We start from the raw sequence: 27,600 nt of genomic DNA, 5'->3' as shown, positions 1-27,600 counted from the left end.
AACAACGCGGGTTGCTATTGGTAGGATCCAGCACTTACCCCAATGGCGTGACACCTTGCTCAAAATTCGGCCCGCCTCAGCACGCCATCTTACTGCTAGTTAGCCTGACCGCTGAGCTGTATTTTTTCTGAGTGGCAGTGAACCAGCCATGCCGCATTATCAGACCTGGGAGGAATTTACCCGCGCGGCCGAGAAACTGTATATGTCCGACCCTATGAAGGTACTTAGGAGGGCTGTTTAGGGGGCATGAGAAGCAGGCTGTCAGCGGGAAGGGCTAGCAGGCTTTTGCTAAACAAGCTGTGCTATGAGGGTAAATAGAGACGGGACTGTCTGGTGGTTGTTTCGCCCATAACGTCTGTTGGGAACGTGTGACGCCCCTTAGCTACTGGCTTGGAATGCCTGTGTTTTAGGCGAACTTATTTGTAATGTTGATGAGAATAAAATGTCCAGGAAATTGTAATTCTGAAGTCTAACTTAATGTAGTTATTTTAAAGGTATTAATTTATGGTCTTTCTTGTTTTTGAATTGATTTGTGAAACTATTTTTCTAGCTTTTCTCTGTAACTGGAATGACTCCCAACCCCCGGCTGAGGGGGGTTGTAGAAATAAACTTCTCGAATAGCTTTTACGGTGTTTTGCATTTGATGATATTGTAAGAATTCACATCTCTTGTCCAGTCACACGCTTCCAAGTAGTGTAAGACTCTGGATTTAGGCACTAGTCTCTTTGGAGGTTTGGGTTCAAATCCCAGTGCTGCCAGTATTTTTTTAAGGGGAAGGGCCCTAAGTCAGTGGTACAGCAGGCCAATCCCTCGTGTCTCCATGTAGGGCCGAGAATGCCCCCTCTTTGCAACCCTGGAGAGCCACTGCCAGTCAGTGTAGCCAGTACTGAGCTAATGGACCAATGTTTAGATGTGGAATTAACTCTTTCTCTAGGTCCCACAACTTTAACCGGTGATCTTATACTATTTGTTATGGATTCTCATACTCTCATACTGGTTTATCAATTTAAAGTAAACCATAGGATGATGTCAAGGTTTCATAACGAAACAACTTTTAAAGCCTTGCCCCTTGTAGCAGTAGTTGCAAGTGTACTTGGTTTGTATTATTATTAGTGTTATTAATTTGACTTATTACCCACCCTTCACCCTAAGGTCCCAGGGCAGGTTACAACAATTTAAAATACAACCTTAAAAACAGTTTTAAACCAATTACAACAGCAAGACTAGAGTGGATTATATATAATAATTATAACTCAAAATTAAATTACTGCAATTTTCCAAAGCATTAAGTTCTGAGCTGGGGACAGAGGATAGAAACCTAAATAATTTCCATAGTTCAGCTCTCTTTTTGGCATAACCTTTTCTAGGCAACACCCTTTAAAGATGATTTGTCATCTCAGTGTGTATGAATATATTTACTTGAGGATTGTTATTCAGTGATTTGACCAATGGAACTGCATTTATTTTAAGTCTGAACAAAACTCTCTTTAGAGTGTGTACATATTGATATAAGGGCGAGCTCTGGCGGGAGTGGCTCAGGATTTCATGGCCTCCATGACAACCATGGGTCTGTCCCAAGTAATATCTGGTTCCACTCATGCCACTGGCCACACTCTCTACCTTGTGTTCTGTGCTGGATGGGATGATGGTGATCTTGGTGTGGAGGAACTCTCTGTAGTTTCGTTGTCATGGACAGATCACTACCTAGTTGGGTTCAGACTCACTGGGACTCAAAACCTCTGCAGGGGTGGGGGACCGATTAGGATGGTCCGCCCCAGGAGGCTGATGGATCCGGATGGTTTCCTGAGAGCTCTTGGGGTTTTTCCTGTCACCTCGGCAGGCGATTCTGTCGAAGCTCTGGCTGACTTCTGGAATGGGGAAATGGCCAGGGCGGTGGACATGATCGCTCCTGAGCGTCCCCTCTCACAGAATGGAGCCAAACCAGCCCCCTGGTTTACCAGGGAGCTGATGGTGATGAAACAAATGAGACAGAGACTAGAGCGACGTTGGCGGAAGACTCGGAGCGAGTCTGACCAAACACGGGCTAGAGCCTATCTGAAGGCCTACTCCATGGCAGTGCAGGCAGCAAAGAAATTATTCTTTTCAGCCACCATTGTGTCTGCGGGGAGCCAACCTGCAGAGTTGTTTCGAGTGGTCAGGGGTCTCCTACATTCTGGCCCCCGAGAGGGTAATTTAGACCACTCATCAGCCTGCTGTCAAGAATTTGCACGACACTTCGCAGACAAAATCGTTCAGATTCATTCCGACTTGGATGCTATGGTTGATACAGGCTCAGTGGATGTAACTTTGGCTCCTGCTTGTCCAATAATAATGGATCCTTTTCAACTTGTACAACCAGAAGATGTGGACAGGATCCTTGGAGAGGTGAGACCCACCACATGTCTGTTAGACCCTTGCCCTTCCTGGCTTATTAAAATAATAATAATAATAATAATAATAAATTTTATTTTTAAGTCGCCTATCTGGCCGCGACAATGGCCACTCTAGGCGACGTACATAAAAAGATAAAAGGATAAAAATACAACATTTAACCAGAACAACAGTCGATGAAAATCTAAAACTGCCCATCTATACAGCTAACCCTAGTCCACCCCAGCAATCCTGTATGCCTGCCTGAATAGCCAGGTCTTTAAGGCTTGGCGGAAGCCTACCAGGGAGGGGGCATGGCGAAGATCATGTGCCAGAGGGGGCATAGCCGAGTGGGTGAAGGAAGTGGTCAATGCCTCCCTACAACAAGGCAGAGTTCCAATGTGCCTAAAGGAGGCAGTTGTAAGGGCTTTGTTGAAAAAGCCCTCCCTGGACCCCTCTATTATGGATAATTATCGGCCAGTGTCTAATATCCCATTCCTAGGCAAGGTAATAGAGCGTGTGGTGGCCTCCCAACTACAGGGATTCCTGGATGAAACGGATTATCTAGATCCATTTCAGTCTGGTTTCAGACCTGGTTATGGGACGGAGACGGCTCTGGTCGCCTTGGTAGATGACCTACGCAGAGAACTGGACAGGGGGAGTGTGTCCCTGTTGGTTCTGTTGGACCTCTCAGCGGCTTTCGATACCATCGACCATGGTATCCTTCTGGGTCGCCTTACCGGGATGGGACTTGGGGGCACCGTTTTACGATGGCTCCGTTCCTTCCTGGAGGGTCGAACCCAGAAGGTGGTGCTGGAAGATTTCTGTTCGACTCCTTAGCCGTTGGCCTGTGGGGTCCCTCAGGGTTCAGTTTTGTCCCCCATGAGAATAAAATATTTAATATCTACATGAAACCACTGGGAGAGGTTGTCCGGAGGTTTGGGGTTCAGTGCCATCAGTATGCAGATGACACCCAACTCTACTTCTCCTTTCCACATAACTCCAAGGAAACTGTCTCGGTTCTAAACCAGTGTCTGACAGCAGTGGTGGACTGGATGAGGGTGAACAAGCTGAAGCTTAATCCAGACAAGACAGAGGTGCTCCTAGTCAGTCGAAAGGCGGATCAGGGAATAGGGGTTCAGCCTGTGCTGGATGGGGTTACACTGCCCCTGAAGATGCAGGTTCGCAGTTTGGGTGTGCTCCTGGACTCAGCCTTAAACCTGGAGGCCCAGGTTTCTGTGGTGGCCAGGAATGCTTTTGCACAGTTAAGACTAGTGCGCCAACTGTGCCCGTTCCTGGAGTCGTCTGATTTGGCTATGGTGACACATGCCTTAGTTACATCCCGCTTAGACTACTGTAACACGCTCTACGTGGGGCTGCCTTTGAAGACTGTTCGGAAACTTCAGTTGGTGCAACAAGCTGCAGCCAGAATGTTAACTGGGGCTGGTTACAGGGACCATACAACTCCCCTGCTGCAACAGCTCCACTGGCTGCCAGTCTGTTTCCGGACCCAATTCAAAGTGCTGGTTATGACCTATAAAGCCCTATACGGCTTAGGTCCAGGCTATTTGTCAGACCGTATCTCCCTATATGAACCTGCCTGGGCCCTGAGATCTTCAGGAGAGACCCTTCTCATGATCCCAACACCTTCACAAGTGCGACTGGTGGGGACACGAGATAGGGCCTTTTTGGTGGCTGCCCCTAGGCTCTGGAACTCCCTCCGTAGGGAGGCAAGAATGGCCTCCTCTGTGCAGTCTTTCCGCCGACAGCTAAAGACTTTTTTCTTCCGGCAGGCCTTTGCTAGGTGTTCTGTTTCTGTGAAGATGTGAAGTACAGCAACACTTTTGCAACACTAAAAAAAGCTCCAAAAACAATTGTGGAATAATGGCACTGACTATTGTGCAGAATAGTTGCCAGTGGACATGAGGAGTGTCTCAGTTTGCACAAGATAAAACAGTGGGAGGTGATATATATTCTAGCAAAATTCTTTAGGTGTGCTCTATGTTTTTAACTGACCATGCCCACCTTTCCTTGAGTGGAGTAGTTTAAGCACAGCAGGCTGAAAACATGCATCTTGGGCAGGCCAAGTTTGGTTTTTCCAACAGCCAGAGTAGTTGCTTAAGTAACAACATATTGTATGATTTCACATCAAATTACAGTTTCAGATTCAACTGTTAATGCGCCCGAAATAGAAATAGAGCATAACCTCCAGTTTCAAACACAAAAGGCTGTCTTCACCATCATATAACACTGACCAATAAAAAGGCTTTGAAATTAATAAAAATAAATTTGACACAGATTTCTAGGATGAATAATGGGATAAATATAATTTTCTAAGTTAGATTCTCTGTAGAAACAGTAGTAACATAGAAAAGAAGCAAAGAACACCAACAAACATACAAAAATGTAATTCTCCATCTTTGGAGATGGCAGGTGTTGCCTCCACACTCCATATGCTACCCAATTTCCCTGCTTTTTAAAGTTTGATAGAAATATCTGTGGGCTATAGGTACATTCTTAAACAGCAAGGTTTTTTGCCTATTGGTGAATAGCTCTTTAATCTAGCTGCAAGAATAGATCTACAAGTATTGCTAGGCCTTTAATTCTTTTTTACTAACCCACTTGTCCACACACAGCCATTTGGGGTCTAAAATGAATACACACAAATAAATTAAAATGTTTCCCTGTCTGATCACAATTCTTATCACAAGTGTATATATACATTAATTCACTATAGAGAAGGATGGTCTCAGTCAACAGCTATTTTACTGATTCTAAAGAGATGATAGTTGGGGCTTAAATGAGAAGAGAACCTGGTATGACTAGAGCAGCCTTTCCCAACCAGTGTGCCTCCAGATGTTGTTGGACCACAATTCCCATCTTTCCTGACCATTGGCAATGCTGGCTGAGGCTCAGGGCTGTGGAGTCGGAAGCAATTTTGGGTGGAGTCGGAGTCGGTAGAAATGTACAGTTTGGAAAAAAGGTGGGGTATAAATAAAGATAATAATAATATCACTGGTCCCAGTGCAGTGAGATAATGAAAGGGGTCATTGGAGTGTTGAGAGGTGGCCCTATGCAACCAGGGTGTGGCCATGGGTGCCTCACTATGCCAGCCTCCCATTCATGGCAAGTGAACCAATGTTCCATTCTCAGGCTGGTATTTGTTGCTATAGTGAATGCGCCAGGGGAGCAGGAGACCTGACCTCCTCTCTGAGATATTGTACTGCCCTACAAATTTGTCAAAATGCAAGCACCATTTGGGTGGGTCTTTCACAGTCCAATTCACTTCCTGTGTAGCTTGGAAGAATTTGCTCATATGTGCCTCTGAACCAGAATGGAACCAGACTGCTGGCACTTAAAATTAAAAAGGTGGCAGAGCAGCTTTTAAACTGACTGAGGGGGAAAACCCGACAGGAGCTGAGAAAGGTCCGGTTCGGAATAAACCTCCCCCCTGGGATAAAAACCAAAGAAATGATGAAATTTTAAAAGGGGTAGGCCTAGAAGTAGGCATTGTGAGAGCAGGGGCACAGGATATAAATTCAGAAGAGCAAAATTACCACAGGCCTAACCACAAGTGCCAAAGACACTTGAAGAGAGACACTGCTTACAAGTGCCTGTACGCTAATGCTAGGAGCCTGCGAACCAAGATGGGAGAACTGGAGTGCTTGGTCTTAGAGGAGAGCATTGATATAGTGAGCATAACGGAGACCTGGTGGAATGGAGAAAACCAGTGGGATACGGTTATCCCTGGATATAAACTATATCGGAAGGACAGGGAAGGACGTATTGGTGGCGGAGTCGCTCTATACGTGAAAGAAGGCATTGAATCCAGCAAGCTCGAAACCCCAAAAGAGGCAGACTCCTCCACAGAATCGTGGGTGGTGATACCATGCCCCAGGAGGGACTTAATACTGGGAACGATCTATCGTCCCCCTGATCAAAATGCTCAGGGAGACCTTGAGATGAGATATGAAATTGAGGAAGCATCCAAACTAGGAAATGTGGTAGTAATGGGTGACTTCAACTACCCGGACATAGACTGGCTGCATATGTGTTCCAGTCATGACAAAGAAGCAAAGTTTCTAGATATTCTAAATGACTATTCCCTAGACCAGTTGGTCATGGAACCGACCAGAGGGATGGCAACCCTGGACTTAATCCTCAGTGGGGACCGGGACCTGGTGCAAGATGTAAGTGTTGTTGAACCGATTGGGAGCAGTGACCACAGTGCTATTAAATTAAACATACATGTAACTGGCCAATTGCCAAGAAAATCCAACACGGTAACATTTGACTTCAAAAGAGGAAACTTCACAAAAATGAGGGGATTGGTAAGAAGAAAGCTGAAAAACAAAGTCCAGAGGGTCACATCACTCGACAATGCTTGGAAGTTGTTTAAAAACACTCTATTAGAAGCTCAACTGGAGTGCATACCGCAGATCAGAAAAGGTACTGCCAGGGCCAAGAAGATGCCAGCATGGTTAACGAGCAAAGTCAAGGAAGCTCTTAGAGGCAAAAAGTCTTCCTTCAAAAAATGGAAGTCTTGTCCGAATGAAGAAAATAAAAAAGAACACAAACTCTGGCAAAAGAAATGCAAGAAGACAATAAGGGATGCTAAAAAAGAATTTGAGGAGCACATTGCTAAGAACATAAAAACCAACAACAAAAAATTCTATAAATACATTCAAAGCAGGAGACCATCTAGGGAGACGATTGGACCCTTGGATGATAAGGGAGTCAAAGGTGTACTAAAGAACGATAAAGAGATTGCAGAGAAGCTAAATGAATTCTTTGCATCTGTCTTCACAGTGGAAGATATAGGGCAGATCCCTGAACCTGAACTAACATTTGCAGGAAGGGATTCTGAGGAACTGAGACAAATAGTGGTAACGAGAGAGGAAGTTCTAAGCTTAATGGACAATATAAAAACTGACAAATCACCGGGCCCGGATGGCATCCACCCGAGAGTTCTCAAAGAACTCAAATGTGAAATTGCTGATCTGCTAACTAAAATATGTAACTTGTCCCTTGGGTCCTCCTCCGTGCCTGAGGACTGGAAAGTGGCAAATGTAACGCCAATCTTCAAAAAGGGATCCAGAGGGGATCCCGGAAATTACAGGCCAGTTAGCTTAACTTCTGTCCCTGGAAAACTGGTAGAAAGTATTATTAAAGCTAGATTAACTAAGCACATAGAAGAACAAGCCTTGCTGAAGCAGAGCCAGCATGGCTTCTGCAAGGGAAAGTCCTGTCTCAGTAACCTATTAGAATTCTTTGAGAGTGTCAACAAGCATATAGATAGAGGTGATCCAGTGGACATAGTGTACTTAGACTTTCAAAAAGCGTTTGACAAGGTACCTCACCAAAGGCTTCTGAGGAAGCTTAGCAGTCATGGAATAAGAGGAGAGGTCCTCTTGTGGATAAGGAATTGGTTAAGAAGCAGAAAGCAGAGAGTAGGAATAAACGGACAGTTCTCCCAATGGAGGGCTGTAGAAAGTGGAGTCCCTCAAGGATCGGTATTGGGACCTGTACTTTTCAACTTGTTCATTAATGACCTAGAATTAGGAGTGAGCAGTGAAGTGGCCAAGTTTGCTGATGACACTAAATTGTTCAGGGTTGTTAAAACAAAAAGGGATTGCGAAGAGCTCCAAAAAGACCTCTCCAAACTGAGTGAATGGGCAGAAAAATGGCAAATGCAATTCAATATAAACAAGTGTAAAATTATGCATATTGGAGCAAAAAATCTTAATTTCACATATACGCTCATGGGGTCTGAACTGGCGGTGACCGACCAGGAGAGAGACCTCGGGGTTGTAGTGGACAGCACAATGAAAATGTCGACCCAGTGTGCGGCAGCTGTGAAAAAGGCAAATTCCATGCTAGCGATAATTAGGAAAGGTATTGAAAATAAAACAGCCGATATCATCATACCGTTGTATAAATCTATGGTGCGGCCGCATTTGGAATACTGTGTACAGTTCTGGTCGCCTCATCTCAAAAAGGATATTATAGAGTTGGAAAAGGTTCAGAAGAGGGCAACCAGAATGATCAAGGGGATGGAGCGACTCCCTTACGAGGAAAGGTTGCAGCATTTGGGGCTTTTTAGTTTAGAGAAAAGGCGGGTCAGAGGAGACATGATAGAAGTGTATAAAATTATGCATGGCATTGAGACAGTGGATAGAGAAAAGTTCTTCTCCCTCTCTCATAATACTAGAACTCGTGGACATTCAAAGAAGCTGAATGTTGGAAGATTCAGGACAGACAAAAGGAAGTACTTCTTTACTCAGCGCATAGTTAAACTATGGAATTTGCTCCCACAAGATGCAGTAATGGCCACCAGCTTGGATGGCTTTAAAAGAAGATTAGACAAATTCATGGAGGACAGGGCTATCAATGGCTACTAGCTGTGATGGCTGTGCTCTGCCACCCTAGTCAGAGGCAGCATGCTTCTGAAAACCAGTTGCTGGAAGCCTCAGGAGGGGAGAGTGTTCTTGCACTCGGGTCCTGCTTGCGGGCTTCCCCCAGGCACCTGGTTGGCCACTGTGAGAACAGGATGCTGGATTAGATGGGCCACTGGCCTGATTCAGCAGGCTCTTCTTATGTTCTTATGTTTGAGTTCAGTGGGATTTACTCCTGTGCAATCATGCTTAGGATAGGTAAAACTGACCATGTCGGAGGGGGAGGGCGGAGGGCGGAGGGGAGGGAAAGAAGAGGAGGAAGGAGGAGATTGGAAGGGTAAGAGGGAGGGGATATGGAGGAGGAGGGGAGGGCAGGTTTGAACATTTGCATGTTTTTTGTGTTCAGTGGGATTTACTCCTGTGTAATCATGCTTAGGATAGGTGAAACTGACCTGGAGGAGGGGCAGGGAGAGGAGGAGATTGGATGGATGGGCACTGGGCAGAGGGGAAGCCCCTTTCCAACAGGTAAACATTGTGAACAGTATCATTCCATTTCAGGGTTTTCCCCACCTTTTTATTCTACAGCAGGCACATGTAGCCTCCTACCCAAATTTAAACCAAATCTGTCCCTGGCCACATCCACACCAGACCTTTATTTCACTTTAAACAGCCATGGCTTTTCCCAAAGAATCCTGGGAAGTATAATTAGTGAAAGGTGCTGAGAGTTGCTAGGAGACGCTGTATTCCCCTCACAGAGCTTCAATCAGAGCAGCCGACTGTTAAACCCCCTCTGGACACTGGAGGTCTGTCAGGGGAATAGGAGTCTCCTCTCAGCACCCTTCACAAACGACACTTCCCAGGATTCTTTGGGGGAAGCCATGACTGTCTCAAGTGAAATAAAGGTCTGGTGTGGGTGTGGCCCCCTGATTAGGCAAGCCCAGCAGCTGTAAGTCTGGCTTTTAGAACACTGATAGTTGGTTCTTACTGACCATGCCTGGCCTTATCATTGAGTTCAATGCTAAATTTCTTAAATGAATTAAAAATCAGCCAGGCTTTTTAAAAAATTTTAAACTGCTGAACATGAAGTTCAAGTATGGGGCAAGGTCAATAATAGGATTACAGGTACTCTGTGAACTTGGCTGATTTTTAATTAATTTCAACAAATTATGAGTACTCAACAGAAAAAAGTCCAAAAGGGGTCTGATTTTTCTCTTTTTACACTTTGAACTCTCAATTCTCTCTGACTGTTTTGTGTATCGCCATGAAAATTTAGAGGGTTGTTAAGCAAGCCTTTCTGAGTTTAGGACTATAAATTTTATAAGGTTTTGTTTTGAAATGAGCTTATAGGAAGCAACAGAATGACATGGGGGGTATTTTCAATTAACATTGTGGATTGCGAAAAATCCATGCTGACTACAGTATACAGCCACTCTCGTGGCTGTATAATACTTAGTTACCTTGTAGTGTGGCGATAGCCATAGATGCTATTTAGTCAGCTATAAAATGTTGCTTGTATCATTTCAGGTCCGTGTGGTACTCAAATATCGACACTGTGATGGGAATTTGTGCATCAAAGTAACAGACGATATAGTTGTAAGTAAAACTTTTGCAGTTTAACCTTCTATGGGCCAAACTAAATTATTTGGGTGAATAGTCCATAAGATATTTAGCTTAAAAGCAGCATTTGGAGGCATTTCCTGTAGCGAAACAGGGGAGGTACATAACAAATTCCCCAATTTGTCAATGCACAATCTTGCTTCTCTCCTCTTGGTCTCCCAAGGTCCCTTGTAAGTGAGGGAGGGACTGGCAAGGTTGATTGAGCAGTTAAAAGGTGGGAAGGGTTAAACAGCCATTGCTATCTGACATTCCTCAGCTGAAAGTAGATGCTGCTTCACATATACTTTAGAGAATTGTTTTTATACGTTTGCTATGAATTTGGACAAGTCTTTAAGCTATTGCAACCAAATTGTGCATTATAGTTCCTGAGATCAAAGAGTAGGTTTTCATCTATGTGTGGAAACAGTTGGATGCCACTTTCAATCAAGATGGCGGACTGAACCTTTCAAACTGGCACTGATTTTTTGGTTTCTTAGAATTTCCAAAGAAATTCAGGTATGAGGCTTCTAGTGTGTGTATATTTAAAACGTACATAGACTCAAGCCAGTGTGATGTACTAGTTAGAGTGTCAGATGGGGACCTGGCAGACCAGGGTTCAAATTTGCACTCAGCTATAAAGCAAGCTGGGTGACCATAAGCCAGTCACTGTGGTCTCAGCCTCACAGGGTGAGGATAAAATTGGGAGGGGGAGAATCATGTTGTATGCCACTTTCAGCTCCTTGGAAGAAAGGTGAGATATAAATGAAAAAATAATAATAAATCTATTGTATCATTTAGTTTAGCCTAAATGCTCCATGGAGAAACTATTGTACAGTAGGGCCCCACTCATACGACAGGTTAGGTTCCAGACCTCCGCTGAAAAGTGGAACACCGACAATAAAATGGCACCCAACACTTGAAAAATGCCGAACAAGCGCTGTATGAGTGGGGTCCTACTGTAACTGAAAACCGCCGTATTAGTGGAACGCCGAGAAGCGAAACTCCGAAAAGCGGGGCCCTGCTGTATGGTCAATTGATGTCTTCAAACCATTTTCTTGAGAGTCTTCCATGTATAGCTATGACATATGGAGGGTGGGGGGAGAGAAAGCTTTTAGAAACAGCTTGCATTTTAAAGTTGGGAAAATATGAAACAACGGCATGTGAATGTTTTGTATACTAATGCTTCTGCTCATAATTAGAAATAGCTAACAGTATTAGGCAGATACAATTCCTGTGTATTCCATGTATAAAGCTCTTAGAGTTTATACAAAGAATGCTAAAATGGTTAGGGATTCTGGTTCATAGGACTACTAGTTCTGATTACAGTTTAGTATATAACAGCAGCTCTTTAATGTTTGAGAACATATGAAAAATCCTTCATACTTTCTAACAGCAGTGAGCCAGATGTTTCTGGAAGCTCACACTTAGGAAATGAAGGTGATGCCTGTTTCTCTTTGTCCCAGTCATCTGATACCTGGAAGTAACTGTCTTTGAACATGCAATTGAGCTGTCCTGGCTAATAGGTGCTGTTACACCTATTCATTGTCCCATTTCTAAGTAGCAGTTACAGTGCAGCAGACAAGCTGTTCTGTTTTTTGAGAGAACCGAACAGAAATGAGAACATGCTTTACTTTAGAAAAACTGAATAAAACAAAATCATGCGGTTTACTGTACCTGGAGAGCACATGCTGAATTGGTCCTTCTTTTAAACCTGTGTAAAATGAAGAGCTGGGATATAGTTACAACAAAGACCTCCCTTAAAGACTTTCTGACTTTCCCCAAACCCAGCTGTGTTCACAAACCCAGATGAAATTTCATTATGTTCTACAGATAGACATTTCTTTTTTCCTTAACAAACTAGTTCTGTTCCAAATTTTACTGTTAAGTTTGAAAATGTTAGCTGGTTTAAACAAAGCATCTGTGTCATTTAGGCTGCAATCCTGTTCTACAGGTAGAGTCTCTTTCTCTCTTGTTTTACAATGCTGGTTTTGTTCCAAATATTGGCTGCTTTTAACAGAAAGCATCTGTACATTGAGTATACAATCCTAAATTCACTTACTAGGGAGTAAACACCATTCAGTACAGTAGAATTTCATTTGAATAAATTGCATAGGATTGCATAGTTAGCCTGCTCTCAGACTAGGAGTTCTAGTGGATATGAAAATGAACTTAAATGGATTTTTTATGGGAAAAGATTCTACAAAGTTATATTGCATTTTTATTTCCACTCAGAAAATAGTGTTTAGTATTGGAGAAAATAGTGTTTAGTATTGGAAGCTTGGTTCAAATAGCTAATTTGAGGTAGCTTTCTTAACTTTGAAAGCACTGTAATAAGGTGAAATAGGCTTGTAGAGGTGTCTTGAAGAGGAACCCAAAATGACAGAGCATGTATGACATATTTTGATGGATAGCTTAAAAGTGTTGCCTTATTCTCTGTTTCAGCTTCAATACACTGTTTAATACCTAGGCTACAATTTCTCTGCACACTTACTTGTGAGAGTCTCATGGAACTTGTTGGGACTTCTGGGTAAATGTGCACTTTATTGGGTTGCACTTGCACATGTGTTGTTGTGGGTGTGTTTCTAACACTGCAGATGAGTAACTGTGTTTGACACAACCATCAGTGCACCAATTTAAGCGATAGGTCTTTTCTGTCATCAGAGTAACTTGTATTGTAAACCAAAATTGGACTGCAGAAATTGTCCTTGCATCCTCAAAATATAGTGGAACAAAACAAATGGCACTCTGTATAGCATATGTATTATTTCCAGTGCAATGTGCCTAAAAAGTATCTCCTTGGTATCTTGTGTAAACTAACATTAAAATTAGGTTCAGATAAACTCTGTGGTACAGAGTGGTAAGCGGTGGTAACGCAGCCAAAGCTCTGCTCACGGCCGGAGTTCGATTCCAACGGAAGGAGGAAGTCGAATCTCGGTAAAAGCGGTCGAGGTCCACTCAGCCTTCCATCCATCCGTGGTTGGTAAAATGAGTACCCAGCATATGCTGGGGGGTAAAGAAAGGCCGGGGAAGGAACTGGCAATCCCACCCCATATATACGGTCTGCCTAGTAAACGTCGCAAGACGTCACCCTAAGAGTCGGAAACGACTCGCACTACAAGTGCGGGGACACCTTTACCTTTAAACTGAAAGAAATCCTGATAAGTATCTCTCTTCCCCCTTTTTTCTTTTAGTGTCTACTCTACAGGACAGACCAGGCTCAAGATGTAAAGAAGATTGAGAAATTCCACAGTCAACTAATGCGACTCATGGTAGCCAAAGAATCCCGCAGTGTTGCCATGGAAACAGACTGAATAGCTGGAAATAAAATGAATGCTCCAGTCATATTTCACAGAAGGAAAATATCACTTGATATAGGGCAGATTTTTTGACAGAAGTGTGGTGGCATCAAGTGGATTATTTAAAATCTAAAGTGGGTTTTGTAAGGATTTTCAGGCTCCACTTTGGAGTGGTGAGGAAACTATGCTTTCATTAGAAAGCCTCTATTTATTTTTTTTAATTTGAGCAAAAGAGTATATCCTCTTTTGGAAATACTAAAGGTTAAAATATGTTAGACTAGATTTGTATACTTCCTTTTGTAAATCTTCAACACTCTGTCTGAAAATAAGAGGAAACAAGTGTGGTCCTTCTCTGAGAGGACTGCAACATGGCTATAAAAGAGGGATTTCTTATTGTTCTTGTTAAATTTTTATGTTGCTTTGTTGGCTAAAGTGAGGAGGACAGTGAATTATTAATGTAGAAACTGGATGTAATAAACCTTTATATATGGGTATATTGAGTTAGCAATAGCATCTTACAGAAAATGGATTAAAATTGCCAAAATGTACAGTTGGCAATAAAACTACTCTCACTTGATTCAAAACTGATACTGGCCTGAACATCATCAATATATATTGCCTATTCAATAGTCACATAACATTTGATAAGGAATATCTCCTGTTAATGACAGGCAAGTGTTTACAGTAACAGATTCAGTACTATTTGGAATGTGTTATTCTGGTTTTCCCAGTGTATTTTGATGCAGCTAAGACATCTGTAAAAGTTTTTTAAATGCCCTATACTATATTGTCTTCATCTTTTAAGCTTTACATATTTCTTGTGGTAAAGATACTATAATCACCAAACACTACTCTGAGTGGTATTAGATACTGTTAAATACAAGAGTCAGAGAGGGAAAACTCAACAACTACATAAGTTGTCATTTATAAAGTGGTGTATGTACTTAGTGTCAAATCAAAACTGTCTTCATTATACCTCTTCACCAAGAAACTGGTCCTTCAATATTGTCAAAATATGGTAAAGAAACCATTACTTACGCAGATGGTGTTGAGATTAGTATACTTCTTACAGCATAATCAATTGTCTTATGTCACTTGAGATGCTGATATGAGATCAGCAGAATAAAAGACTTGCCATTACTGTTGCCTCTCCTAATGTCTTCTCTCGCCAGAATTTATATTGTGTTAATATAAAAATTTGTGTTTCACCTCATAGGGATTGAACTCCAATCAGTTTCACCTGTCACAGTTTGTGTAAAATAGGGAGGTTCATTCTTAAGTCAGCTTATTTTTGTTGCATTATACTGTGACCATTTCAAAGGCCAATTGTTCTCCATATACTTCCTACTAAAATGCTTTTGTTTTCCCCTATGTCTTCATATAGTGACCCTATGCATTTTCTGCATTTGGACAACCTATATAGTAATACCTCAGTTAAGGAATCCTCTAGGAACAAAGCTCCTTTTAACAAAGGCTTTTTAAGGTGAAACTGACAAGCTTTGCTTTGCTATGGATACATTTTCAAGCTTGTGTTTGTGCTTTAAGGTGAAACTGAGCAGCCTGTGTGTTTGCTTTGCTGTTAATAAACTGATATGCCTGTGCCTTTGCTTTGCTAGGTTGAAACTGAGAAGCCTGTGTGTTTGCTTTGCATTAAAGAGATCTCTTGCTTTCTCCCAAAGCTAGGGAGGGAAGGATCCAATAGAATTCAGAAGTGGAGAAGGAGGGGAGGGGTAGGTGCAGGATAGGCACCCTTCAAAGCCCCTGTTGAAGCCGCCCCCACCATCAAAGAGTGGGTGTAGGAACCTATCCCTATTATTTCCATGTTATTCCTACCTATAGTACCAAAGTTTCTGTTAAAGAAATAATGTCCAGGAATGCATCTACTTTATTAACTGAGGTATTACTGTATTCTTTTTATTGTATAAGTTCTTTGTGGGGGGAAATTGAACTGTACAAGGTGTTCATTGTGCAGGCACACCAATTTGTACAATCATATTTTGCCTTGTGTATACACACCTCTCAGAGTTGTAGACTACCTTTACTTACCTTCCCCCTCTGGGAGTGGGGGTGAGGCTTGAGCAAAAGTTGCTGAGGGAGGGAGTTGGAGCAGGGAGTATAAGACCAATGTCAGCAGGTGGGAATAACTAGTTATACTTTGAATTTGTTTTTTGTTTGCCTTTTGATGCTTCTGCTCTCGTAAGAACATAAGGGCCTGCAGGATCAGGCCAATGGTCCATCTAGTCCAGCATCCTGTTCTCACAGTGGCCAGCCAGATGCCTTTGGGAAGCCCAAAAGCAGGACCTGAGCACAACAGTGCATTCCCCACCTGTGTTTACCAGCAGGTTGTATTCAGAGATGTACTGCCTCTCGCAGTCATATTGGAGAAGGGAGGAATGCTCAAGCTCAAAGTTTGGTCATGTAACATTAAACCATAGTTTAGTGCTAAGTCTAAATATGTGTTCTAAGGAGCTAAAGGGATGTCTAGGCAGATAGAAGTAATCTGACTTGAATTACATATTTAAACCTTTCCTAGTCTGGGGTTGCATTTTAATATATTTGTCTTAATGCCTTGTTGAGGACTGTCATGTTCAAACAAGCTTGTAAGCTATAAACCATGGCTTACAGTGAAAGAGCAGTGTTTGTTCTTGACTTCCTGATTCTGGTTTATTTGATAAGAAAATCATGGTTGGTTGCTCCTGCTTATACTGAGAGAGCACAGCAGGAGTAATTCAGTAATGCATTGGTTTATGGCTTACCCTGATGGAACATGGTCAGTGACTGATACCAGTGAATGATGTTTATGTGCCAATTTTTCCCATGAGCAAATGTCATGTGTTAATTATCAGTCATATCACACCTAAAACATTTGTTAGTACAACCACAGGTGGAGATTTAGAGTAGTTAATTCAGCATGTGAAGAAAAGCAACATAAAGCATTAGGCAATTCATCAGTATGAACCATAATACAAAGAACTCGGTAGATACATAAATGGGAGCCTTATTTCTAGATGCTAAAAAGGCCTTTGATAGGGTTGAAAAATCCTACATTCAGTTAGTGTTTGGAAGAATTCAGCATGAAGTTCAGACAATTTATAGTCATAGCATGTACCAATTCTGTAACAAAGATCAGAAATTATTATTATTATCTTTCTTTATACCCCGCCATTTTTCCAAAACTAGAAAGAAATACTTGATTTGTTTAGGCAAATGAACTTATACATTGTATCCATATTAAAATATTTTTCAAATGTATCCATGTACAAAGTCAAACTATATAAAACCAGAGTGGATGATATTAAACCTGGAAAACTAGAGGTAGACTAGCAAAGACATAAAACATCCCATGAAGTCACCTGAAATGTGAAAGGTGGATGGTCTCCTAAACAAAATGTTTCTTGGATGGGGTGTATATCAATACAAATTAATGTCTTATCTCAAGTACTTATGGATTGATATACCAATGAAGACTAAAATATAGATTATGAAAGGCCTGCCAAGCTTTTAATTTTATGCTTGCGATGCAGCCAGCAACGTGTCCTCTCGACCCTTGCCCTTCTTGGCTTATTAAAGCTTGCCAAGGGGGTTTTGACCAAGTGGATTCAGTGTGTGGTCATTGCATCATAGCAGGAGGGAGTGGTTCCAGCTGATCTGAAAAGCAGTAATCTGACTGTTGCTGAGAAAGCCCACCCTGGACCCATTGGTTTGTGACAACTACCATCTGGTCGCAAATACCCCCTTTTTAGGGAAAGTGATGAAGAGGGTTGTGGCACAGCAGTTGCAAGTACTCTTGGATGAAACAGATTATCCTGACCCATTACAATTTGGGTTCAGGCCTGGTTATGGGACTGAATCGACCTTTGTTGCCCTGATGGATGACCTTTATCAGGAGAAGGATGGGAGTGCAACCATGTTATTCTTACTTGATCTCTTGGTGGCTTTTGATACAATTGACCATTGTATCCTGGGCTGACTTCGTGAGATGGGTATTGGAGGCACTGTTTTACAGTGGTTCCAATCCTATCTCCAGGGTTATTTTCAGAGAATAGCACTGGGAGATTGTCTTTTGGACCCCTAGCAGTTGTGCTGTGGAGTGCTGCAGGATACTATCTTTACCCAGTGCTGTTTAACATCTATATGAAGCCTTTGGGAACAGTCATCAGGAGATTTGCGGTGAGGTGTCAGCAGTAGGCAGATGATACCCAGCTCTATTTCTCTGTAACATCTGAATTGGGTGAGGCTATGCAAGCCCTGGACCAGCACATAGACTTGGTGGTGGGCTGGATGAGGGCCAATAAACTGAGTTTGAATCCTAGCAAGACAGAGGTACTGTGGGTTGGTGGTTCCTGAGTCAGTTGCCTGCTTTGGATGGGGTACTCCCTCAGAAAGAGCAGGTTCATAGTCTAGGGGTGCTCCTCAATCCATCTTTGTTGCTAGAGGTCCAGGTGACCTTAGTGGCTAGGAGTGCCTTTTACCAGATTCTGCTGATAAGACAGCTGCAGCCATTTCTGGACAGGGATAGCCTGACCACTGTTGTCCATGCACTGTTAACCTCCAGGCTGGATTAATGTAATGTGCTCTATGTGGGGCGGCCCTTGAGGTTGGTCCGGAAGCAGCAGCTGGTGCAAAATGCAGCAGCAAGACTGCTCTCTGGGGCAGGGTATCGCCAACATGTCACCATGCTGCTGAAAGAATTGCACTGGCTGCCCATTTGCTACTGGACCAAGTTCATGGTTCTGGTTTTGTTGTACAAAGCCCTATACAGCTCAGGACCAGGATACCTGAAAGGCCGTCATCCCTTATATACCCAGTCGATCACTGTGCTCTGCAGGTGAGGGCATCCTACAGATACCATCTTATCAGGAGGTCTATTCCGCACAACATAGGAAATGGACCTTTAGTGTTTTGGCACCAACCCTTTGGAATTTCCTCCTCCTAACTATTAGACAGTTGCCATATCTTATCTTTTCGGCACCTACTGAAGACCTTCCTCTTTCAACAAGATTTTAAGTAGGGACCTTATCCCAGTCTGCATCTGTGTTGGGATTTCTTTTTAAGATGTTTTTAAAGCTTTTGTAAAAAAGATGTTTTGTTTTAATATATCTTAAAATCTGTTTTTATTATGTTTTAGAGTGCTTTTGTTTGTCAACCTGGGCTCCCAACTGGGAGAGGGGCAGGACATAAATTTAAATAATGACGATGATGATGATGGGGACATTCTAGGACAGCAGTGACGCCTAACTTACAGATTAGCATTTAACTGCTGATGCTCAGGTTTGTTCTACACTGAACAAATTACAGGGCATCAGCTTCTGGAAGTTCTTGTTATGGTCCCTTTGAACTTTGAAGTAGAAAACATTGACCTGGAAATGGTGGTTAATTTTATCAATTATTTCAAAACTTTCTATAGCTTCACACTGTAAAAATAGTACTCCTCTTCTATCCAACTTTAAATTTATATGGCAGCTGTAATTATAATACTTGCTTATTACTAGAGAGACCTGCAACAAAATGTGACAATGTGGAATGTTCCCATTCAGGGAGCTAGCTGGCTGTGTTACAGGATATTCCATTTTCTCCCTTGCCAGCAGTCAGTCTGCATTATGTGCCCATTAAGCATGCTCAGTCCTCATTGGATTGTTTTACCCTTTAAGGTTTTCCCCCTCACTTTTTTCTGTACTTCTGCAAGCCTTTGGTTGTCTCCCTAGCTTGCTGCTACTTCCCTTTTGTGTATGGATAATGCTGCACTTGGATTTCACACTTGGAATATGAGTTTGCTAAGAATACAGTATCCCACCCAGGCAACAGAATAAGAGATTGTGGCCTGTGTTGCATCACCAAAGATAAGCCCAGATGCACCTCTGAAACAGCAATTTTAGGCCTACTTTTATCTCTAAATCGGTAAATTATTCCCCTGCATATATAAAACTAAATACGTCAGGGAGAAGGCCAGACAGGAAACTTTCTCCCTTTTATATATATATATACAGTATATCGTTATCATATGAGGAAAGTGAGTGCCCTGGTGCAGTTTGAAATAGTGTACTCTTAGACCCAGATTTTACTGTTACTTTCCACCAACGTAGGATATATCTATATATTTGCAAGACCTACAAACCAAACATTTTATACAGGCATCTTTTCATCCAAGTTTTATGTTTGTCCTAGATTTAAAAACTAGGGCATACTATGAAGATTTTTCTCTTTATCGACATCAAAATCTGTACTCTATTTTACCAACCAGCCCTGATCATAGTGAAATAGAGGGAGATGCACTTGGCACTACCAAGAGATGGCAAATAGCTACTCACTATCAGTGCTGAGGAGCTCCCTGCTAAAACCAAGCATACCCACAATGTTCTGTAGATATGACGCTGGGACCATATGAACCATTATTAGCTGTTAAATATATAGGTTTCTGTGATTAGGCGATGAGGACTTACAACTGCCATCTAGAGGAAAATGAAAGTTGCTTACATGCGTGATAACATTAATATGTACTCTCCAAAAGTTGGACTGAATTTAACGATGCTGTCATTTCAAAATGCAGCTGTCTTTAATGAAAAGGAATAAAAGGCATTATGTTTACCACTGTTGTCTGGCCATATTTATATAATCTTTCACTATGTCATGTGGGTGGTTAAACTGGAATAGATTTAAAGGTACTAGGAAAATGTGTTTTTAATGCAAACCATATGAAGATCAGTTCTGGTGCAAATGAAGCTGTAGAAACTTGGGTCATTAAATATTTGGGCTATATGATGTACACTTAACCCTGCTATTGTGGACAGAAACTAGAGCTCCTCTGCCCTTCATAACCCCAGTGAGGCTTGTGTTTATTTTCTTGCTGCATACCAGAGTTCATTTAACATGATTTCCTCTTATAGCTCATTGTGCACTTTCTATAAAAAGCCCCTGTTAGCGAGGATGGAAAGAGCAGTAATGGGTTTTATATGCATGGTAGAATAACCACATTCTACAAGGCTGAACTTCTGCCCAGCAGCTTAAGGTTATGAACGCTGGCACATAGCCATACTGGGGTGGGGGAGTGTTTCATTCTGCCATTTCTCAACCCAGACCTAATTTAAAGTGGACTATTTGTACAGTGGATTAATTTTCTTCCACCTGACCTATACAAGCCAATGCTGGAGCTGTCATTTATGATACATAGATATGAGTCTCTGCTTTTCTCTCATTCTTCCCCCCCCCCAATGGGGGTTTAAGAACATGAATGGGCCCCAATGGTGAAAAATCTAGATGCTTAACCCTGTAGCTTGGTGGATTTATCAGAAAGCAGACATCCCATACCTGTGTCCCTTTTGTCAGCTCTTCACTGAGACAGCAGTGTTGATGGGGGTGCAGACAGGGCTGGAGATTCCTTAGTAATTGCCAGGCCGTAAGTCCTCAGCCGGCAGCTTGGCTATAAATCTGCCAGGCTAAGCAAGATAAGGGCAGAGGCCGTTCAAAGCCTACATGCCAAGCCAGAAAGCCAGAAATCCAGAAGAGATGTCAGTGAAGGTCTGGGTCTAGTTTGCCGAGAGATCAGTCTAAGTCAAGGTTCAGGGCATAGGAAGACACACAGTAGTCACACCTGACATTGTAGTTAGGAGCAAGCTGAACCCAAGGTTTGACTTTTAAGGAGCAGGTTTGTCAGCAGGTGTGAGCCATCAGCATTTTGGCCTTAAGTGGACAGGCCTGCCCCTCTTCTGCCTGACCTTTTGTTGTCTACGTTCTGCAGGTGAGGGGGGAGTATCCTGTTCCCTGTCTGCGTCTGGCTGAAGAGCTTCAGCTGTGTCTGGGGTGCTCTGCAGCTGAGGGGGAGAAGGAGCTGGGTTCTCAGGAGTTTCCTCCATTTCTCCTTCTGGGTCTGCTGCTTCTGGGTCTGCTGCTGTTACTCCTGAGATCCTCGTCTGATGAGTCCTCTGACGGTGCCATGACACCTTTTGACTCAGGGCCTTTTTAAGGGGGGCAGGGGGCAGTCATCTAGGATCTTGGGTGTGTGCATTTCTTAGATCCCTTACTTTTTTGGGAGCAGGGTCCCAATGTCTCCAGCATCCTACAAGCCAATCAGAATGGGAGTATATTAGCCACTGAGAAGAGTCTTCCAACATGCTTCTTTGTCCTTTCCTGCTGATTGGAGCCAATAAGAGTGAACGAAGGTGAACTGAAGAGAATCTTCTCAGTAGCTAACACTCTCCTTTGATGCTGATTGGCTCCTAGGAGCATCTGTTGTTGTGGGAGAAGATGTTAACAAGCATCTCATTTGCAATGCAACAGCTAAATAAAGGGGTGAGGGGTGAGATTGTGACTATCTTGAAGGGACCCTGCAGTTCTGAATTTGCCACTATGCTACTGAGGGGTATGTGTTAGAGGGGGCAATTACCCCAGACCTCATACATAGAGGAGGCCCCATCAACACTGGCATTTCTGCATTGCTAACTCGTTTCTTTCAGAATCTCACTAGCTTGAGTTCTATAAACCTAATGGAAAAAATATACTTATGGCAGTATCCTGGCATAAAGTCCTTCACAGATTTCCTTCAATAAAATCCTACGAAACCTAGGCCTTGATGTTGTATTAGGGGGAAAAAACTTTCTTCCCTCATCACCTTTAACCATAACATGTGGAACAACTTTGAAGAATTTGAAGAAGAGGCAAAGAAATTGAGTTATCAAGTGGAACCCTCATATTCAGAAGCTCAACATCTTGGAGACACAAATCAGTTTTCCCAGATGGAAAAAGTGGACTGCAAAGTAAGACAGAGACAAATTCTACTATAGCATCTTAGATAAACTTCAAATGGAACTGGAGAAGTGTTCCTTTGCTTACTCATATGTTGTGAACCTGTTTGGATTTTTGGTAAGACTGGACCATTCTTCCAAAAATCATGGTACGCTGCAAAGTGATGCAGGAGCTCTAGTGAGAGCTTACCCAAAAAATCTGCAAACTTCTCTGTCCAGGCTCTGACCTAAAACATTTTATTCTTTTATTGGATATTGCAGAGGTATATGATGGATCTGAGACTACAGTGCATAATAGTTTGTAGATAATTTACAGTAAGGACCCGATTGAAGCTTTTCCAGCTGTTACCATAGCTCTCTGCTTTTACTTAATTCTGCCAATTTTAAATTGTGGAAAAGATCATTCTCCAAATTAGCCTTTATTAAAAATGTGTTCCACAATGCTACATTCAAGACTGTCACCATTTGTTCTATCCATAGAATGGAATCTTTGAAGATAAATATATTTTGATATCTCTGAACTTGCTGACAAGAAAAGTAGAAAAAAAAGATAAGAACGTTTAAAATATCCTGAATATAGTTTGTCACTGTGTATTAATATTTTGCCTTTAGTCATAAAATCTTAGCATGCTGATATCAAATATAGCTTTTTTTAAAAAAAAGTATTGTAGGCACACTCTTTTTTTCCAGCTGAGGGAAAAACTGGCACTGACACAAGCTGCTGTGAGAAAAAGGCGGCCTCAAATGAACATTTTGCCCTGGGCCTCTGAGTGTCTTTAAAAGGCTCTGAATCGCCTTTATTCCCTTTTAGCCAGAGCAGGGCAAACTTCGCTCACAGAGGTGGGCGGAGCCTGAAACGCTGAGACAGCATCCTACACAAGACGGTAACTCCCTATAATGCAAGGCTCGCGTAATTATGTGTGTGTGGCAAGCCTAGAGCAGGCGCCAAAAGAAAAGACGCCTTCGGTCTTACGTGCCTCAGCGAAAGCAAATCCTCCTGAGAGTTCATTAACTCTGAGGTCCAGCCCAAACCAAGAAACGCAAAAGCCGCGTCTACGGATTTTTTGCCAAACGACGTTTTCAGACGTGGGGCAAAACGGTACGTTACAACCTCACTCGCGTTCCCATTTCTGTGTATCTTCCCCCGAGAAGCTACCTTCCGCCGGGATCGGCCCTAACATTTCTTGAACATTACCTCTGGGAAGCAATTGCCGTACAGGATGAAGCGTTTTTTGCTGGTTCAGCAAGAGGCCCCCCGATTTCATTAAGGCCCTCAACGAACTACATCTCCCAGAATACTTCGTGCCTATCTCGGACTTGGTCCTACCCTGAAGGGGCGACGCTTGGGTCGAGGGAGGGCTGCAGCCCTATTGGCTGAGCTGGCGGGGCGGGCACACTGAAGAAAGCCTCTTTTGTTATTGTAAAGTGCGGAGATCGAACTTGGCTGGGATTCCCTGAGAACTTCGAGAGGGGCTCTCTGAGGCGTTTTTGCACGTGAGGCTGGTTAATTCGGTTCTTAATTATAATTGTAAATCCTACATATACATTGGGTAGTTTTTCTGCAATATATCCCACATTAAACATGGCACAAATAGCGCAGGCTAGCCGCAAAGGCGTTTTTTAGTGTTCCTTCACGTATGAAAAGGGCCTAAGGTACTTACTTTGGCAAGAGTGGGGAGTGAGTGAGTGAGTGAGAGAGACTTTTCCCCTTGGCAAGCCCTATCGAAGTTATTGAGAGAAACACCCTTATGCCAACAAGTGAAGTATCCCGTTGTGAAGTCTCTGCTGGGAATCTCTTCAATAGGAGGGCCGCTTTAGGTGTCATATATAACATAAAGGTAAAGGTTTCCCGCACTATAAGTGCGAGTCGTTTCCGACTCTTAGGGTGACGTCTTGTGACGTTTACTAGGCAGACCGTATATATGGGGTGGGATTGCCAGTTCCTTCCCCGGCCTTTCTTTACCCCCCAGCATATGCCGGGTACTCATTTTACCAACCACGGATGGATGGAAGGCTGAGTGGACCTCGACCGCTTTTACCGGAGATTCGACTTCCTCCTTCCGTTGGAATCGAACTCCGGCGGTGAGCAGAGCTTCGGCTGTGTTACCGCCGCTTACCGCTCTGTGCCATGGGGTAGAATCATAGAATTGTGGACTTGGAAGAAGCTTTTGAAAATCTGTAGCCCAACTTATCCCCTCCCCCCGTCCCATGTTTATGAAGTGTTTACAGTGCAGGGTGCAACTAGAGAAGGGGTGAAGGGGTTGCACTGCAGCTTCTTGGTATCTGTTACTGTAGTTTATATACTTTTTTATTTTAGGTTTGTGCTTTCGAATGCTGCTGTTTTTTCAAGTATACAGTTAAGATATATAAAGTGTAATTTGACATTATGTAACACATGAAATGTGTTCCTTCATATTGAAAGGCACTGGGATTTAAGGTTCTGTCTAAGGATTTATTTTCCACTGTATGATAGTACAATGAAACTTCCAAGTCCAAAGGCAGTATACCTGTCAGTACTAGATGCTGAAGACAAACAGTAGAAGTCTGTTGCCATCATGCTATGCTTGCAGAGTTTGTAGCGGCATCTGGCTGGCTATTGTTGCAAACTAAAAACTGGTCTGATCCAGCAGCAAACAATAAATAAAGGTCCACGATATATCTGTAAGATGTATCTGATTTATTTTTATGAAAATAAAAAATGATTGATTCAGTAAAAGGGGGGAGGAAAGAAAGAAGACTTATAAAACATTTTCTCAAAGAGCTATTGAATAGATAAGCTTTCACTTAGTTTGATAAGCCATTTGAACCTCTTGAAGGGGGAAATTCCATAACCTGGAGCCAGTGCTGTTGTAATCTGTATCAACCAACGTTTTGCTGGAAGGAGCTGTGGTTCAGTGGCAGAGCATCAACCTTGCATGCAGAAAGTCCCAGGTTCAGTTGCTGGTATTTCCAGATAGGTCTGGCTGGAAATGCCCCTTGTCTGAAATTTTGAGGAGCTGCTGACAGTCAGAGTAGACAGTGCTGAGATAGATAGACAAATAGTCTGACACTGTATAAGGCAACTCCCTGCACCCATCATGTGAGTATAACGGACAGCAGTGCTAGCCTTTAATTGACAGAAGCTGTAATCAGTGTCTAGTCATACTGTAAGCTAAAGTGTTGATTTGCATGTGTTAACGAGCAATTACAGATCAAACACCATAGTGAGAATTTTCATGTCATCAGGAAGTCACTGACTCTTGAGTTTCTTGCAGCTCAGGAACCCAGTGTGATTAAATTGTCTCCTGAAATTATCCAGATGTGAATTTTGGAACTGCCCTTTGCCCTCCATAAACTGCTAGATGATTAAATGTGTGTGGTTTCTCTCGTTCTTTTCTGCTTGGATTTCTACTGCGAAGGTTAAAGAGAAGGTAATCTAAGCTAAATCCATTTTTTTTTAGAACTTTCTGGGAATTGCGGGGGTACAGTCAGAGTGAGAGAGCAAAGAGTCTGGTATTTTTGTTGAGATTAATCTTGTTCCTTTCTTAATTGTGTGTAGATTAAGTTACAAAGCTGCATAGTTACTGCTCTTGGAAGCCTGCCATGCCACTGTAACCTTGGCCATTATGTGGGAAGCTCAGAAGGGAGTGCTTTGTGTTTGTATCACTCTACAGTTGTGAGCAAGAGCTGATTCTCAGGGATCTTCTGTGTCTGTAGGGGAGGCCCATTATCCAGAACAGAAGCGGGAGCCCTGGAAGACCAGCGTTGGTAATGGTGTTTATGGATAGCTCTTCCTTTGTATAACTTTGCATTTTCAAAATATCCTGCTAGCAAGCTAATGTATATTGAAGGTTGCTATGGTGTGATTTTTTAAATATCCCAACTTAGGATATCAGAATGTTTCCCAGAGGCTGACCTTAGATTCAGAGAAGTCTGTTCTGAAGTCATTCTTTTAACTTTTGTTAGGTAGAAGGATGGATGTGGTGGCTTATTGGAGTCTGCTCATCAGCAGCCAAGAAGCCATTAAATTTGTACTCCTTTGCTGTTCGGAAGAAGAGTGGAAAGGTAGTGCATTTGAAGTCAGCCTGTGAGCCTGGTGGCAGTTTGCTTGAAAAGAAGACTTCAAGGCTTTGCATTTTGTACTGTTCTCACAACACTAATTGGGAAGTGTTGATAATTGCAGAGCTAATAAAGACAAGGAACATCAGAGTTTTCCCTCAGAGCAAGCAAGAACTTAAAACTCAACAGTGGTTTTGTTAACAATGTGGGATCCCAATTGTAGTTCCTAGAATGTCTTTCTAAGGCTGGTTTTGATTAGAGCTGCAGTTTATGCCCACAGAGTGCTTTGCTATGATAGTATTTACTGTAGCCTGCTGGTTTTACTTGACAGCTTTTTTGGCATCTTCTGTAGTGTCTACAGCTTCTCCTTCTCCCCTTTTTAAAATAGATGAATCAGAGCCAAATTTTGCTGCAGGCCTGTTTACCCGCAGTGGCTTCTAAAGAAAAGCCCAGGGAATTTTGTTATCTTGTTTCAACTCGCACACATCCCACCTCCCTTGAAATGCTTGTTGAATGAGAAGAAAATATATTTTGTGTCTAGTGACTGGATTTTGTTGCCTAACTGAGCAAGCTGTTTATTGGAACTCATATAAAGTTTTAACATTTTTATCTGTAGGGCTGCAATTAAGATCTGAAAGCTAATTAATAGACTACTTGTCTGCCTTTTGGCTCAAGCTATGTGCTATGATGAAATTTGAATTGCAGGCATACAAAGACTCCCTGCCCCAAAACTCTTTAGAGTGCAGTGTTGAGTGATTTACTCCCTGGATATACACCCTGCACTTATGAGGTGAATATTGAAGTCTCTCAGCAATGGCCTAGATAATCCATGCATGTTTTGTAAATGGAGTAATGTGTATGGGACAAAGTTGCATATTCTGGAGAAATGCTTTGAGATAAAGTTAATATATTTCTCCGTGGGAGAATGTTTCTTAATCAGGAAATTAATACAAATCTTGACTTATGCTACTTTTAATACCAAATTATCTCATAAAACTTGTCATACCCTCTTGTCTAGTTCCCCCATGCCCACCCTTGTCTGACTGGGTTTTGAGGGAAGATGATTGCTAATCCATAAATTATTATTGTTCTGTTACAAATATTACTAATATGTTTGCATTGCATTATTGATAGTAGACTTCAATATGTAATAAAAAAAACCACAAA

General features: G+C 42.4%; 2 protein-coding genes and 1 long non-coding RNA gene across 8 annotated transcripts in view; 2 read left to right on the top strand and 1 right to left on the bottom strand.

The window, feature by feature from the left end:
* Nucleotides 1-14,797, top strand: SRP9 (signal recognition particle 9). The gene is made up of 3 exons (XM_061625047.1): nucleotides 1-220; nucleotides 10,290-10,358; nucleotides 13,553-14,797. Exons 1-3 carry the CDS (start codon nucleotides 149-151, stop codon nucleotides 13,670-13,672), a joined length of 261 nt encoding a protein of 86 aa, XP_061481031.1. The 5' UTR covers nucleotides 1-148; the 3' UTR covers nucleotides 13,673-14,797.
* LOC133383757 (uncharacterized) lies at nucleotides 9,453-23,695 on the bottom strand. Its single transcript, XR_009762405.1, has 4 exons — nucleotides 23,591-23,695; nucleotides 20,963-21,123; nucleotides 12,036-12,072; nucleotides 9,453-11,437 (listed from the first exon to the last, which is right to left on the bottom strand). It is a non-coding gene; the product is annotated as an uncharacterized LOC133383757 (long non-coding RNA).
* EPHX1 (epoxide hydrolase 1) overlaps nucleotides 23,220-27,600 on the top strand; it is a 42,557-nt gene continuing 38,176 nt past the window's right edge. Inside the window, exons 1-2 of one of the 6 annotated variants that reach the window (XM_061625042.1) lie at nucleotides 26,092-26,142; nucleotides 27,139-27,223. Coding sequence is in view for 1 of the 6 variants with exons in the window: in XM_061625040.1 (XP_061481024.1) it covers nucleotides 23,293-23,494 (202 nt within the window). In the remaining 5 variants the exon portion in view is untranslated. The other 5 variants (XM_061625040.1, XM_061625041.1, XM_061625044.1 and 2 more) reach the window with 5 other exon arrangements.

This window comes from Rhineura floridana, chromosome 4 (assembly GCF_030035675.1).
Source record: "Rhineura floridana isolate rRhiFlo1 chromosome 4, rRhiFlo1.hap2, whole genome shotgun sequence".
NCBI classification, from domain to species: Eukaryota; Metazoa; Chordata; class Lepidosauria; order Squamata; family Rhineuridae; genus Rhineura; species Rhineura floridana.
Note: the sequence above shows the minus strand (reverse complement) of the source record. Positions and strands in the feature narration are given on the sequence as shown.